The 16,875-nt window shown below is 35.2% G+C and overlaps 1 protein-coding gene across 3 annotated transcripts in view; it reads left to right on the top strand.

The window, feature by feature from the left end:
• Positions 1-2,344: 2,344 nt before the first annotated feature.
• LOC107672688 (uncharacterized protein C16orf45-like) overlaps positions 2,345-16,875 on the top strand; it is a 22,530-nt gene continuing 7,999 nt past the window's right edge. For 2 of the 3 annotated variants that reach the window (XM_016465995.1, XM_016465997.1), the window contains exons 1-3: positions 3,712-3,951; positions 13,074-13,197; positions 15,746-15,819. In XM_016465995.1, coding sequence (XP_016321481.1) covers positions 3,873-3,951; positions 13,074-13,197; positions 15,746-15,819 — 277 coding nt within the window. In that variant the 5' untranslated portion in view covers positions 3,712-3,872. Of the gene's footprint in view, positions 2,585-3,711; positions 3,952-13,073; positions 13,198-15,745; positions 15,820-16,875 lie in introns of those variants that run through there. The other variant, XM_016465996.1, reaches the window with a different exon arrangement.

Below are 16,875 nucleotides of genomic sequence, written 5' to 3' on the forward strand. Positions count from 1 at the left end.
GCCGGTTCTGTAATCAGCGTAAATCTCCATCACCTGCGGGCTTTCACATTGAGCAGCATTAACTACACAGAGCCGTTGTTCACTGACGAGCTGCGCTAAACCACGTTCATATTCGCGCGGCTCATCAGTGAACAACGGCTCTGTGTAGTTAATGCTGCTCAATGTGAAAGCCCGCAGGTGATGGAGATTTACGCTGATTACAGAACCGGCTTTCTGACAAGATGCGCATTAAATATCGCATGCGATTAATCGTGCAGCCCTAAACCCAACCCACACAAACATTTTCTGTAGGCCTCATTCACGGTGCAAACATACTGTGTGTTTAACTTTTATGTCCTGACTGTTAACTGGGATAAACCACTTGTTTTACAGTTCAAATTAATTTAAGCACATGCTTGTGTTATCATAGAGGAAAGGCTGTAGCGCTGAAAGTGTTTTCTAATGAAACTGTCATTAGCATTAATGTCACAGTGCCTGTCTGCTTTTTCCTTTTTTTGAATATGAACATTACAAAGGCATCGAGTCCACTGACCCAAAGATTGAGAGCGATTCACATTTTAAAGGTAAATACTAATTATAATTTGCTTTGGTTAAATTTATAACCTTTGACTTTTCACAAATATTCGAACTAACAGAAAACATCCCAAGAAAATAGGTAAATATTTTATTTATATGATTTTACATAAATTTGCACCTCTACTAAGTAACAGTATTTTTCAAAGGCTTTTCTTCAAGTGGTATTTTGTATTTTGCTTTCCAAGTGATAATGTTAATTATAGCTAAAGATTAATGGGATTTACTTTTTTTTGTATTATTATTCAATTAGTATTTTTAAACCATGAACCAATTCATGTATGACAAGAATTTTATGTATTTATTTTATTAATTGTTTTGGTAACATTTCGACCAAAAGTTCTGACAGTTAACACTATAGTTGTTAAGCACTTGAAATCAAAAAACATACACACATTCTGTGTGTCCATATTACTTTTTTATAACCTCAGGAATAGACTTTTGTCCTCTGTAGTGGACATAATATTTTAGTGACTTTCTCTGAGACCGTGCATGCCATAGTTTTAAGTCTGGATGTCCTGTAAAGAGCACATTCAGGGTTTTTCAGATATACCAAATGATTGGAAGTTTCACCATGACCACTCCATCTCCTTGGGCTTTAAACAAAAAAAAAGCTAACAATTTAGTTATCAAATGTAACACTCTTATGGAAATATGATAATATTTTGTGCTTATTTAAATCTAATTTTTAAACTCTGTCATAAAAAAAACATCTCAGGGAAATGTTATGGGGTTTTAAATCAAAATATGACTTTTTGTTACGAAACTTGTTCAATTTAATACATGTCCACTGTAGAGGACACCAGCTTTATTGTTTATTGGCACAATAAATGAATAGGGAAAGAAATTATTTCACTATTCCTATGAAATATTAGATATTACTCTTAAAATGTTGCCAATTATTACTCCCATTATTACACTTCTTTTTTCATAACATGTTGCCACAAGAACACAATATGCAAATTAGATACAGCGTATAGATACATTGTATACAATGGGAAAACCCTCTTATGGCCATTTTACACGCATACTGCATAAAGCAAAATGGTATATCAAATCATTCTGTTATATCTTTCATAACATAATTGACAATCATCTTTAGTCCTGGTGTCCTCTACAGAGGACATAGCATAACATGAATAAAATACCGGTCACTTTATTTTAAGGTTCATTTCTCGCTATTAAGAAACCATTAACTATGACTTTTGCCTCAATAAACTCCTAATTTGTTGCTTAATAATAGTAAGGTAGTTGTGAAGTTTAGATATTGGGTAGGATTAGGAATGCAGAATATGTGCTTTATAAGTACTAACAAACAGCCAATATGTTAATAATAGGCATACTAATAAGCAACCAGTTAACAGTGGAAAATGGTCCCTATACTACAGTGCTACCAAAATATAATTTTTCAAAATGGTTATTTTTCCTCTTTTTTTCTTATGCTCTAAACAATGTAATGACAATACACTAAATTCACAAAACTTTTGTTTTCTAGGCCTAAAAAAATGTGTGCATGTTTAATAGCACATATTTATCACATTTTCTACGCTTAAACGGTTAAGTCTCCATCCAAAAAAAATTTCGTCGTTTTTGTCATAAGGGTAGCCTACATTTGATCTTTTAAAAAATGTAATTTCGGAAGGAAAACAAAGAGATTTTAACTTAATGTCACTTTTCCCGTTATTCACAGGGTGGCGCTTTCAGGTAATGGGAGAATACTTGTGTTGAGCATCAATAATGTGTCACACACTCACTCACAGCATCAGCATCAGCAGCAGCAGGTGCCGGCGCGCGCATCACCGTGTGCATCACCGAGGACATGGAGTAAAAAACCTCCATCAGTCAAACTGCGCTTTAATTCACCGGTCCAAGAGCAAAGCAGCGGCATTCTGATCCAGCGCAAACTTCAAGTGTGTTGTGGAGCTTGAAAGCATGGAGAAAGGACGCAGCACCCCGAAACTCTACGGATCCCTGGATCAAACAGAGCTCTGCGGAGACACAGTCAAACAAGGTGATGAAATTCATTTATCTCTGCATGCTTTTATGAATGTTGAGTGCTTTCTCGTGGCATACTTGACTTCAGTTTGACGTAGCATATGCATGACAGATGTTGCTTTTACATTGATGCAGTTCTCTTTAACATCAAGTCGCTTAGAAATTAAGTTATTTATAGTGTCGCTAATTCAGTCCATAGTTACAGAAAGCAACGTATGTGAAGGGTCTATTTAAATGAATTCATGTTTTGAGGGTGCAACTGACGAGCGGGGTAAAGTTAGTTTTAGGTTCGATATTCGCCAGACATTCGCCTAGGCTGCTTTAGGGACCGTCTGCAAATTTACCTCTCAGTACAAAACGAAGTCCAGTAATTAATACAATTTATGTTTACAACGCCATAGTAAATGTCTTGTGGGCAAACTGACCGAACATATTTAACCAATATGTCGCCATAGACAATATCTCCCTTACTGTATGTACAGTACACAACTATTTTCTATTTTACTATTTTATAATTCACCAAAAGTTGTTTTTTTTCATGTTCCAAATGTTGTAGTACATTTGTAGTTACAAGACTCACTTACTACAGGTGAAATGTTGCCAATATCTCCCTAACTGTACATACAGTACATAATTATTCTTAGAAAACAATTACTGTAATTCACCAAAAAGCTTTTGTTATGTTCCAATGGTTGTAGTACATTCCTAGTGGCCAGACTGACTTACTACAGGTCAAAGTTTGCCAATATCACCCTTACTGTACATACAGTACATAATTAATCTGCAAAAACCATTACTGTAATTCACCAAAAGGGTTTTTTTATGTTCCAAAGGTTGTAGTACATTCCTAGTGGCCAGACTGACTTACTACAGGTGAAAGTTTGCATGTTTAATAGCACATATTTATCACATTTTCTACGCTTAAACGGTTAAGTCTCCATCCAAAAAAAATTTCGTCGTTTTTGTCATAAGGGTAGCCTACATTTGATCTTTTAAAAAATGTAATTTCGGAAGGAAAACAAAGAGATTTTAACTTAATGTCACTTTTCCCGTTATTCACAGGGTGGCGCTTTCAGGTAATGGGAGAATACTTGTGTTGAGCATCAATAATGTGTCACACACTCACTCACAGCATCAGCATCAGCAGCAGCAGGTGCCGGCGCGCGCATCACCGTGTGCATCACCGAGGACATGGAGTAAAAAACCTCCATCAGTCAAACTGCGCTTTAATTCACCGGTCCAAGAGCAAAGCAGCGGCATTCTGATCCAGCGCAAACTTCAAGTGTGTTGTGGAGCTTGAAAGCATGGAGAAAGGACGCAGCACCCCGAAACTCTACGGATCCCTGGATCAAACAGAGCTCTGCGGAGACACAGTCAAACAAGGTGATGAAATTCATTTATCTCTGCATGCTTTTATGAATGTTGAGTGCTTTCTCGTGGCATACTTGACTTCAGTTTGACGTAGCATATGCATGACAGATGTTGCTTTTACATTGATGCAGTTCTCTTTAACATCAAGTCGCTTAGAAATTAAGTTATTTATAGTGTCGCTAATTCAGTCCATAGTTACAGAAAGCAACGTATGTGAAGGGTCTATTTAAATGAATTCATGTTTTGAGGGTGCAACTGACGAGCGGGGTAACTGTTTTAAACAATTATGAAACATACATTATGTGCTTTCACGATTTTTCTTACAGTAGCCTATATTTAGTGAATAGCCTATTAAGTGGGTGTTCAAAAAATAGCTCAGTTACTTTTTCTTTTTTCTTCTTCTTTTTTTTACCTGAAGTGTAGGCTACTAACAGTAAATGCCATTATTTGTCCCTCATTTAACAGTAGGCTACATTTAAAGTTATTTGGCCTGTCAGGTTCCAGTATCGCTTTCAAACCAGGAAGCAGCTATTTGCTCATTCCTGCTTTCTTCTAATGATCTGACAAAGGAAATACAATCATATTTTCATCATTATACAGATTCTGACAGCAGGGTAGAAAGAGCTGTCGGCTGCCATTAAGCTACTAAAGAAATTTTTAGAAAAAAAACAAACAGACCTTGTGATACCTGAACAACTGTAGTTTTGTGTGTTTTTGCGACTTCAGAGCCCGTGGAATTTACTGTCTTAATTATAGTGTATAGCTGTACACGTGTATTTATTGCTGCCGTAAAGAAATACCCTTTTCGCGGAATTTCGTTCCCGCGCAGCAAACTGTTTTGTTTTTTTCCCGCTCATCAAACTTACATATTCCCAGAACAGACATTAGTGTGGAGCGTGGGAAAGAGAAACCATTTGCCTTATTAGAAGTATATCATCAGAACGATTTTGAAACCGATATTTCAAGGTAAAAAAAAAAAAAAAAAAACCTTGTGTAATGAAGACAACAGACTCTTGATCTTCTATTACTTTCAAGGATTACTGGTTGGTTAGTCAAGCATAATGTGTTTACTCGAGGGGTGTTCAGTTTATTTAACTAAAGACCATGAGATTTGGAGTGATTATTAGTCATGGAGGATTAAAACGATCGTAAATGAAAATTCTTTGTAAACCCATATGACTTTCTTGGGTGATACACAATAGGAAACATTTTGAAGAATTGTGTAGTCTCTCTTACAAAGAGGCATTCAAACTTACAAAAGGTGGTACATGCAACTCTTAGCTTTGTGTGAAAAAAAAAAATTTGAATCCAGTTATGTACTGACAATCTTCGCCAGTCACTGAGTTGAAATTAAAGAACTGAACAGTCAGATATGTCAAATATATAAGCTGATTTGTTGGAGAGATTCAACTTAATTGTGTCCCACATAAAAGAGAACATCTTTAACAGATGGGGGTCCCTAATGTGTGACGATGCCAAGAATACGTTCTGTTAACATCCCATCATTATAATTTTCATCACGAGGCACAATATGGCAAGACGTTAAATTTGGATCATGCAATTAAAACTGTTACAGAATCACTCAGCTTCATTAACTGAAAGAATTCAGTTCTCCTCATGACAGTGTGCCGCAGCAAACAGCCGTGCAAATGGTTAAATCAGAGTGCCGCGCTCTAGAGATTTTTATGCAAAGTGACTGAGCAAATTGAAAACTGTCTTTGTGATTCAGCTTTTCTGCATGATATAACGGAATATCGCTGTAAATTAAATAAGAGAAGTCAGAGGAGGTTCATCGCAGATGGACGAGTTTGTTAAAGGCTTTCAGTTTAATCTAATGTGGTCTGGGGAGTCTCAACCGTCGTGCACAGCTTATGTAAGACATTCTGTTGTGATTCTCACAAAACAAACACAAATCCCATTAATTAAAGGAATAGTTCACAAAAAAAGAAGATTTGCTTAAATTTACTCACCCTCAGGCTGTCCAAGATGTGCAAATTTGTTTCTTCATCAAAACAGATTTGGAGAAATGTATCATTGCATCACTTGCTCAGCAATGGATCCTCTGCAGTGAATGGGTGCCGTCAGAATGAGAGTCCAAACAGCTGATAAAAACATCACAATAATCCACACCACTCAAGTTCATCATTTAACGTCTTGTGAAGAGAAAAGCTGTGTGTTTGTAATAAACAAATCCATCAAGCTGTTTTTAACTTCAAACCATTGCTTCTGTGTAAAATACAAGCCTTCTATCCATAATAATACTTTATCCAGTAAAAAAAAGAAAAAGTAATCTCAGTGCAGTTTTATAACAAGATGAAACACCAGCGCTGATTTTGCAACAAACAAACGCACTTCGCTCCAGGCAGAATCATGCAAATCCACTTCGCACTGATCGCACACTCGGGCATGTGTCAGCTACAAAAGAGTTTTGACTTTACAGCTGAAAAACCTCAGATCAAGTCTGAAATGTGCTTTCTAGACAAGAGTGTTTCAGAGCAAAGCCTGAACTTTAACCCATATTGAAAATCCGCTGTTCACAGCAGTTCACTAGTACTTCTCATTAAATCTGATTGAACTTGACAGACTCTGAAAAGTGTATGAAACTCCTCCAATCCTTTGGCACAATGATCTAACTAGAATCAGTTCTATGGATGCAATGACTTTAATGGTTAGAGATTCACCTTTCTGAAGACATAAATACAAATAAGACATATAAAGTGCTGTTTTCCTCACATCTCTTGGGTTTTGCTATAACAAGGCCGCAGTGCGTGTTTCGTAGTACTTTGATGCTGCTTGTGCAACGTGTGCGCAGGCAGAAGAGACGTGGTTTTAAATTCTATCTAAACACTTGGAGTTGGTTTGAATGACCCGTAGTAAATTATGCCTCAGTACCTCCTTGCATCTTTAAATTGCCACTAAATGTAATTGTATATAAATAATGACAAACATGTTTCCTGATTACTTCCCTCCTTTCCACACTGGTTGGACAAACAAATCGTTTTGAAGTGTATATAGTGTTTTACAGACACTCTTGATGTTCAATTCTATAGTTCATGTGGTAAAATGCAATCAAATGATTTGTGTGTGTGTTGTCGTACTGCATGAGCTGGTGTAGGAGACGCAGGCATTGTGACTGAAACTGTGAAGACTGATTGACACTGTGAGATAGCGTTAGATCCCAGCGCCTCCTCTGTTCCAACAGGAATGACGTAGATTTACAATCTCCAGGTTTAAGGGATTCTCAAGCGTAAGAGATGTGCCAACCTGATCTGTTATTGTCACATTAATGTTTTAAAGGCTGTTGATCCACTTACTATCATCATTTACAATGTATTGTGTTTAAAGGGTTAGTTCACCCAAAAATGAAAATTAGCCCATAAATTACTTACCCTCAAGTCATCCAAGGTGTATATGACTTTCTTTTTTCAGACGAATCCAGTCGGAGTTATATTAAAAACTGTCTTTGATCTTTCAAGCTGTTTCATGGCACTCAGCGGGTGTTGCATGCATCAGTCCAAAAGAAGTTAAATAAAAAGCGCCAATTTGTAATTTAAATAAAAATTACAAAATGTAATAATCACTTTAATGTAGCTTGAGCCAACAGTTGTACACGGAAGCAGTTCCGGGCTGATGACGTATGAGGTCAGTGCTGCGCATGCGCCGGTGAGTCTCGTGAAAAACAACGTTTGTTAACAGGAGCAAAGGAAGCAAAGTTTCCTTACTTGACTTTCCCGGAGAAGTGTCACCTCTCTCGGCGTCTGTTCTGTGCAGTGAGCGGCAGAGAAGCAGCGCACCGCAGCCGACACGTCAGTACATGAGTACAAAACAGCGTTTCCTAGCACCTGTCGCTTACTGATTGTTTGGAATTATAAATATGAGCGTATTTCGTCTGTTAATATCACATGCACTTTTTTGTTTGTTGTTCTTTTTAGTTTGTTACTCAGACGCAGGCAGTGCGCTGCATGAGACAAAAAAGTAATATAGCCAAAACAACCGCATAGCCGCTCTTTATTGTAGATGCATGTTGATTTTATCAGACTCCTGGTTAACGTGTTAAAAGGGGTCGTGTTTAGTTACTATTTAGTGTGGTATTTTTTGACAATATTCACTCATCATGACAGTAAAATAGGGCATTCTAAGTCAATATACTGCAGTATTTCCTCTCTCAATCAGTAGAAAATATGGTTAACACCCGGTCATGCATGAAAAAAAAATACCATCATGTACCGTGAAACCGGTATAATTTTGAAAAATACCGTGATATAAATTTTTGTTCATACCACCCAGCACTAACTGATGCATGCAACACCCGCTGAGTGCCATGAAACAGCTTAAAAGATCAAAGAACATTTTTAATATAACTCCGACTGGATTCGACTGAAAGAAGAAAGTCATACACACCTAGGATGACTTGAGGGTGAGTAATTTATGGGCTAATTTTCATTTTTGAGTCATATACACCTAGGATGACTTGAGGGTGAGTAATTTATGGGGCTATTTTTCATTTTTGGGTGAACTAACCCTTTAAGGGGTTTTTTATAGTATAGACACTAGTAGAAGACCAGCTTAGACCAGCATGAATATTTATGATATCGCCAGTAATATTTTGCACATACACACACACGTTGATTTTTATGGTTTACGGGGACTCTCCATAGGCATAATGGTTTTTATACTGTACAAACTGTATTTTCTATCGCCCTACACCAACCCTACACCTAAACCTACCCCCTTACAGGAAACTTTCTGCATTTTTTAGATTTTTAAAAAACTCCATTTAGTATGTTTTTAAGTCTTTTGGATTACAGGGACACAGAAAGTGTCCTCATAAATCACCTTCACGTTGTAATACCTCTGTCATACCCATGTCATTATACAAATTAAACACACGCACACACATCTATAATACATTTATTGTATTTTATGAAATATTATACAATTATTATATTTAATTATATTTAATAATATATTTAATACTCATTCATTTAATAATAATAATAATTATTATTATTATTATTGGAACTGAGAAGTATATAAATAACTGAGAATTAAAAGGGAATTTAAAAGTGCTTAATTGTAATGAAAATAATCTCACAGTTCAAAATCACAAATGGCTAATTATAGGCTTTTATTTTATTTTATATTTTATTTTCAGTAAAGATGGACAATTCTTGACACTTTTCATAACACTCACCCCCCCCAAGACTGATTTATACTCGTTTATACATCATTGTATAGGGTTCACAAAGCAAAATCACAATGTTTCCAAGTTCCTGTTGGGTTACACACCCCTCTGGTTGGGAATCACTGGCTTAGTTGATCTTCAGAAAATGTTTTTACTTTTTTCACATGACTAAGAATCCTCAAGTTCACATTCTTGCATTTCTTCCATCTCCATCTGAATCCTCTCTGACTTCTTACCTGTTCCCTGTCAGAGTATCACTGTTGTTTTAAAACATGAAGCAATGAATTCCTGTCAGTCCTGCAGTGTTTTCCACGTATGAGACAGAGCAAGTCTCTGGTGAACTGACACATGTGAATAAATCTGTCAGGACTGATCTGAAACACTGACTCACGTACACACACACACACACACACACACACGTCTCAGCACTGAGACCAGACCACATCAGGGTAATCCCATAATCCTGCTCTTGATTTATTACCCGTTTTCCATCCCTTTTGTTTTGCCTTGGTGGATATGGTTTGTTTAGATGTCTTTTCTCACTGTCAGGCAATTAAAAGCCAATATCTGCTCAGCGCTGTGAGGTGACTCATAGCTTATAGTGTTTCCAAGGGCAGAGAGAGAGAGAGAAAAAGCATTGAAGTGGAGAGATGGAGGGATAAAAGATGTACCTTATATCAGAACAATGTGTTCGCTCTGAGTCTAAGGAAGGTGTCAGTGTCAGCCGCCAGGAAAAACACTGATAGCACCGTCTGTAAGCCAGTGAACTCGCCTGGGTTTCCTGTTAATCACTAGATATAAAGTTGAACCCCTTAAAGATGCTGTGTGTGTTGATATAAATTACGCACTTCACCTTTAAATAGGGGATTCTGGGGGATTTCTAGTTTTCCTGTGAATGCTTTTATTTTTTGCATTCACTGCATCTCTGTTCCAAACCCACTCGTTTTACTCTACACATAAAATGTGCAATTTGTTAAATCGATTGTCTAAAACAGGTTTTTTTTAAGCGTTCTAAGCTAATACATGTTTACTGTCTTTTAAAAGTTTTTTTTTTTAAATTCAGATCAATTCAGCAAGGATGCGTAAAATTGATCAAAGGTGAAAGTAAAGACATTTATATTATAATGTTACAAAAGACTTCTATTTCAAATAAATTCTGATCTTTTGTGCTTTCTATTCATCAGAGAATCCTGAAAAAAAGTATCATGTTTTTCACAAACATATTAAAGCAGCACAACTATTTTCAACGTTGATAATAATAGTTTCTTTAGCAGCAAATCAGCATATTAGAGTGATTTCTGAAGATCATGTGCCACTGAAGACTGGAGTAATGATGCTGAAAATTCAGCTTTTCCATCACAGGAATAAATTACATTTTAAAATATATTCAAATAGAAAATATTTTTAATTGTAATAATATTTCACAACATTACTGTTTTTACCATATTTGTGATCAAATAAATGCAGCCTTGTAAAAAAAAAATCTTACCCCGAACTTTTGAATGATATATATGTAAACAAACCCTTTTATCCTGTGAAAAGACTTTTATATACCATTGTATTAAAGGGGTCATATGATGCTGCTAAAAATAACATTATTTGGTGTATTTGGTGTAATGAAATGTGTTTATGCGGTTCAAGGTTCAAAATGCCTTCACGACATGGCGGCAGCAACAACAATAATACAGTGAGAATAAAAGTTACGCCTTCTTTCTTTGCGTGAACATTTGGGCGGCATTATGCAAATCTGAACGAGCCGTTTGAGGTAGGTGTGGCTGACTCTTAACTTTTATAAAGAATATCTCTTCGGATTTGAGACTTTAGTCTTTGCAACTTTACAGATCTTCTTTATGCACCAAGAGCTTGTAACACTCCAAAGAGAAAGGAAAAATTGAAATCGCATCATATGACCCCTTTAAAACTAAAACTAAAAATTATTAAAACTGTATTATCTGGAAAGAAATATAATAGAATATAGGAAAGCGTGCATCACAAAGAAAGCGATGTTAACATTTAGAAACACATGCAAAACATTTTTCCTCAAAACTACATGCATATTTAGTTTTTTTTTCTTTTTTTTCCATGGACCCCCATGGCGCCCCCTTGTGGCTCCCTGGACTCCAGTTGTAAAATCCCTGCTCTAAATTATGATATTCCTGTATTTTGTCTCTTAGTGAGTCATGAATCAACTAATATCACACTGACATTTTGATCAGTAAATCTGTTTGAGATCAAATATAAATCAGGTTTGTCTGTTATATCAGAAAGATATTGTTCAGGACCGTTAAATCATGATAACCTGATATGTATCGTCTATTATAACAGCAGACTCCTTTAATAAAGATGGATTATGTTACCCAAAGGAAATGAACCGGGTGCTCACACATGCTTTTTTTAAGCTTACATGTGCTGAAAAATCATAATAACAGTAATGTTCCTTTAACTCAGTTTTCTTTACCTGATTTGCTTTGGCATTTCAGAAAAGGACAGCAATGAAAAATATTGAAACCCAATAGCCCATACAGAGACACACTTACATATTACATACAGTACAATATTTGTAATATAAGTCTGTATACATTTGTAATTATAGATGTGGAATAGCATAGCATCATTCCAGTAAGTATTACATAATTCATATTCATTTTAGTTTCATGTTTACATGCATAGGTGTAAAATAAGTGAAAATAAGTGAGTGTTTGCTAATCCGATTTTCACCAGGGATTGCAGTGGCCTTAACAAGAACACTACTGGATTTGGGGGTAAATCCCATTGTTTTGAAATCCAATAACTGTGTAAAACTGAAGGCCCAGGTTGTTGCCATAGAGACAGAACTTAGTTTATGAGGCATTGCAGTTGTTGAACGCATCATAGGATAAGCCAAATGAGTCATCGGAGGATACGGACTGCCTCGCTTTTTAGGGTGCAAAAAAAATTCTGCTGTTTTTCTCAAGGCTGAAGGTCTTTGAAATGCAGACATCGAATTGAGAAGTGGAATTGTAAAAAATCAATGCGCAATGACTGTGCACACAAATAAAACATTAGCGGAACCTTGTTTTATCTTGATTTTTAGACAGTTATTTAAAGGAGTAGTTCACCAAAAAATTTAAATGTATTCACCCTCAGGCCATTCAAGATGTAGATGAGTTTGTTTCCTCATGAGAACAGATTATGAGAAATGTAGCGTTACATCACTTGCTCAGCATTGGGTCCTCTGCAGTGAATGGGTGCCGTCAGAATGAGAGTCCAAACAGCTGATAAAAACATCACAATAATCCAGAAACACTCATTTTTCATCAAGCTAAACAAATCTAAAGGACAGTTTATAATATTTAATATGAAATTTAGTGCCAGAATGTACGCTTCATTATTACCTAATTTTTTTTTTTTTAGATGTTCTTTTGGTTTTATTAGTATCTGCCTGTAATCATACACGCATATATAGAGCACTGACTCTCTGAATCAACGCTACATGCGACTAAAAAGATGTTGGGCTGTCATAGAGTGACCAGAACGCTCTCGCCCACCCTCGGATTCATGCAGAGTTCAGTAATAATAACATGAGCCCAATTAGCATAGTGATGAGCATCATACACAACACACGCTGCAGCACCATCACCCAACTCCTTAGTTTCAGCCTGGTTTGAAATGTGGCTGGACAACACCAGGGTGCTTGTTAGTTGATTCCAGATTAGAGAAGCCCTGCTTCTGTAGAAATGTGTGATGCTGTTATTTTTATCTTCAAGGGGAAGACAACAAACTGCCAAAACAGTATACAGTATCTAATACAAAGTTTTGGTCATTGTTTGCATGCCCTTTTTTTTTGGAATACTGTCATGCATGTCCATTCAAATCTATTACATTATATTATATTATATTATATTATATTATATTATATTATGGTTTAATATAATAGTGTATTTTTTAGTTAATGTGTTCTTCATCACAGCTGAAGAGGATGTGGTGTCCATGGCTGATTCCACCATCACTGTGGAGGACATCGAGGGAGAGCTCTTCAAAATCGAGAGGATAAAGGATGCACTGGTCCGGAAAGAGTCTGAGCTCAGATATATGTGAGTTGGGGTTTTTTTTGAATGAGTTTTACTGTGTTTTTGTACTATGGTAGAACCTGAGGTAGCTCTTTTACGTACAAGGTTAAAGGAATTGTTCACCCAAACATGAAAAATTGCTGAGATTTTACTCACCCTCAGTCCATCCAAGATGTACTACATCTACATGCATTACATCCCTTGCTCACCAATGGATCCTCTGCAGTGAATGGGTGCCGTCAGAATGAGAGTCCAAACAGCTGATAAAAACATCACAATAATCCACAAGTAACTCCAGTCCATCAATTAATGTCTTATAAAGTGAAAAGCTCCATGTTTGTAAGAAACAAATCTATCATTAAGGTGTTTTAACTTAAAACGATTGCTTCTGGACAAAATACAAGTCCATAATCCATAATAATGCTTCCTGACATTAGACATCAACAGAAAATTAAAAAAAAAAAATTTAAGTAAGTATCCCATAACACAATGCAACACAGTTGAGGCTATGTAAGCTGACATGACCCAATAAAAAATAACATATACCATATGCATGAGTTCAAAGTTATTTTCTACAACATTGATCATATTGAATATCTGAATGTCATCAGGTAACTATGGGGTAATTTACATTAATTTTATGTCATTTTATTTTACCATTTTAACTAGGTATTTTCTTAGACACAGAAATGCCTTCATAAGCCTGGGACATGAAAAAAAAAGAACAATATTCCTGCTATTAAGTTATATTCACACAGATGTATCATCATTATTAATTGTGACCCTGGAGCACAAAACCAGTCTTAAGTCGCTGGGGTACATTTGTAGCAATAGCCAAAAATACATTGTATGGGTCAAAATTATTGATTTTTCTTTTATGCCAAAAATCATTAGGATATTAAGTAAAGATCATGTTCCATGAAGATATTTTGTAAATTTCATACTGTAAATATATTAAAACTTAATTTTTGATTAGTAATATGCATTGCTAAGAACTTCATTTGGACAACTTTAAAGGCAATTTTCTCAATATTTTGATTTTTTTTGCACCCTCAGATTCCAGATTTTCAAATAGTTGCATCTCGGCCAAATATTGTCCTATCATAACAAACCATACATCAATGGAAAGCTTATTTGTTCAGCTTTCAGATGATGTATAGATCTCAATTTCAAAAAATGGACCCTTATGACTGGTTTTGTGGTACAGGGTCATAATTGTTAATTGTCAAAACTCTCTACAAAGATAGAGAATGAGGACAATTCATATTCATTATATGGAGAAAAAAAAACAGCTTGGATATTCAGCAAAAAGTTCATTTTTGAATGAGCTATGCCTTTAAAAAAAAACAAGAAATCAGAGAAAGTGTCACATTGACTGTCATTCCTTGTATGTTTTTCATTCAATACCAGTTTGAACCCAAATAATGTGTAGCCAGCATCAGTGCAGAGCAGGAGTGTGAGATACAGGCATATAGATGAGATAAAAGAAGGGGAAATTGTTAGATAACATTTATAGATAAAGGGATGCACTGCATTTATTTACAACAATAGCGTCTGATGGAGTCTGTCACAAGCCCTGCAAGTGAGATTTGTCTGTTATGGCAGTAATATGTGTCTGCCAGAGCTAAACATCAACTGCAAATATATGTGTCTGTGTTGTTATTTGTGTGTGTTTGACAGCAATATGAATACTATATAGAAAAACATATTATGTTATTTCATTGCTGAACAGAAATCTGAATTTTGAAATCTGTTTTCAATAAAATCATGGTATTCACACTTACCCGGCTAACAAAATATGTTCTAAGAACATTTCTATTAATTTATGAAAATGTTATGTCTGAATGTTAAAAGCATACTTTTTTTTTATGTTTAAACGTTTTTTTTTTGGTTATCCAAATGTTGAAGGAGCGTTCCATTTTATAATTTTGCAGACATTATGGGATTGTTACTTTCTGAATGTTTTCTAAACATTCTCTAACATTAACTTTGCTAATAAAATGCTAAAGCATTTCAGAAAAAAAATTCTATGAAGGTTGTGTAAATTATGTGCTAATGTTTTAAGAACCTTTCATAATTTTAAAACAAGCATGCCAGAACTTCAGCCAAATTTCTAATAACGTTCCCTGTTAGCTGGGTACCTTGATTTCTGACTTGACTGGGAAATGTTTTAAAGCATGAAGACAGCGTTGTGAGGTTTTGAGGTCATTTTTGCATTTATTTTATTATTAGTGCTGTCAAACGATTAATCGCACACATACAGTATATATTTTGAAAATATTTACATGTCTATATTTATATTGATATAATTTATATTAAATATAAATATATATATATATTATATATGAACATAACAGTTTTCTGAAATGTATACATGCATGTGTGTGTGTATTTATATATACATAATAAATATACACCGTACACGCACATAAAATATTAAACAAAAACTTTTTTTGGATGTGATTAATCGCGATTAATCGAATGACCGCACTATTTATTATAGAAAGAAACTGAGGTTTTTGACTGATGGTTAAATTACATAGATTTTCTTCATTTTTTCCTCATTTTTCAGGATGGATGACATCCAGTTGTGTACGGAGATCACAAGGCTCAAAAAAGAACTCCAGAAATTGGTTTCCATCCCAGGTATGTTCACCAAAAAATGCTGTACCAGAATTTTAAGCAATAATATTGTGCTGTTGCATTGAACCTGTGAGATGATACCGATCTCATTCTCAGTGGTGAAGAACATCTGTTTTTAATTCCTACCACACAGAGCAGAGACAATGAGCAGCTCCCTGATACTTTAAACACTTCTAAACCAAACATCATGTCTGTTAGATACTCAAGTAATATTATTTGTTCTTCAGTACATTCAAAATATTTAACTGCAAATTAGTCCCACTGCATATTAGAATGAGTTCTGAAGGATCATGTGACACTGAAGACTGGAGTAATGATGCTGAAAACGTTGCCATCACAAGAATAAATTACATTTTAAAAATATATTTAAACAGAAAACCGACATTATAAATTATAATAATATTCCATCATATTTCTAATTTTACTGTATTTTTTTTATCAAATAAAATCTCTCCGCTCGCACGCGGATTTCCTTTGCTCTCGCACAAAACTGGACGCGCACGCACTTAAAACATGTCTCTCCTCTAGCTCAAAGTGTGCACGCTCAAAATGTGTCCTGTGCACTCGCAAATCTCTCTATGCTTATGTGCTAGATATGAATTCTTTTCGCACCTGAATTAAATGCTGTCAAAAGTTATCAACCAATCAGATTTCAAAGATGGATCTGTAATTTCGTTACAATTTAATACTACTTAATCATAATAATCAAACAGTAGAAACGCTCTCAGTTGGTATGATGACAATAATAAGTAACAATTCCTATCAAATCAACATCAACTGCAAAAATAGATGTAAATGATGCAAGATATGTTCACAATAAATGTTCTGATAGCATCGCTGTTTGGACATTTATTGGGAGTTTTTTTTTTATCCTTTTTCATGAAAACCCACTTCATATTAGCTACACATTCAATGGCACTCTCCTCTAAAACAGTGAATATACAGTTATATGACAGTTACATGTAATTACATTGTCTGCAAATGAATTAAACCCATATAATATAATGTAGTAATGTTATGGCAAATATGAAAAATTCATTATAGTGTTATATTTGGTCT

Source organism: Sinocyclocheilus anshuiensis, unplaced genomic scaffold (assembly GCF_001515605.1).
Source record: "Sinocyclocheilus anshuiensis isolate Anshui unplaced genomic scaffold, SAMN03320099.WGS_v1.1 scaffold504, whole genome shotgun sequence".
Taxonomy (NCBI): domain Eukaryota; kingdom Metazoa; phylum Chordata; class Actinopteri; order Cypriniformes; family Cyprinidae; genus Sinocyclocheilus; species Sinocyclocheilus anshuiensis.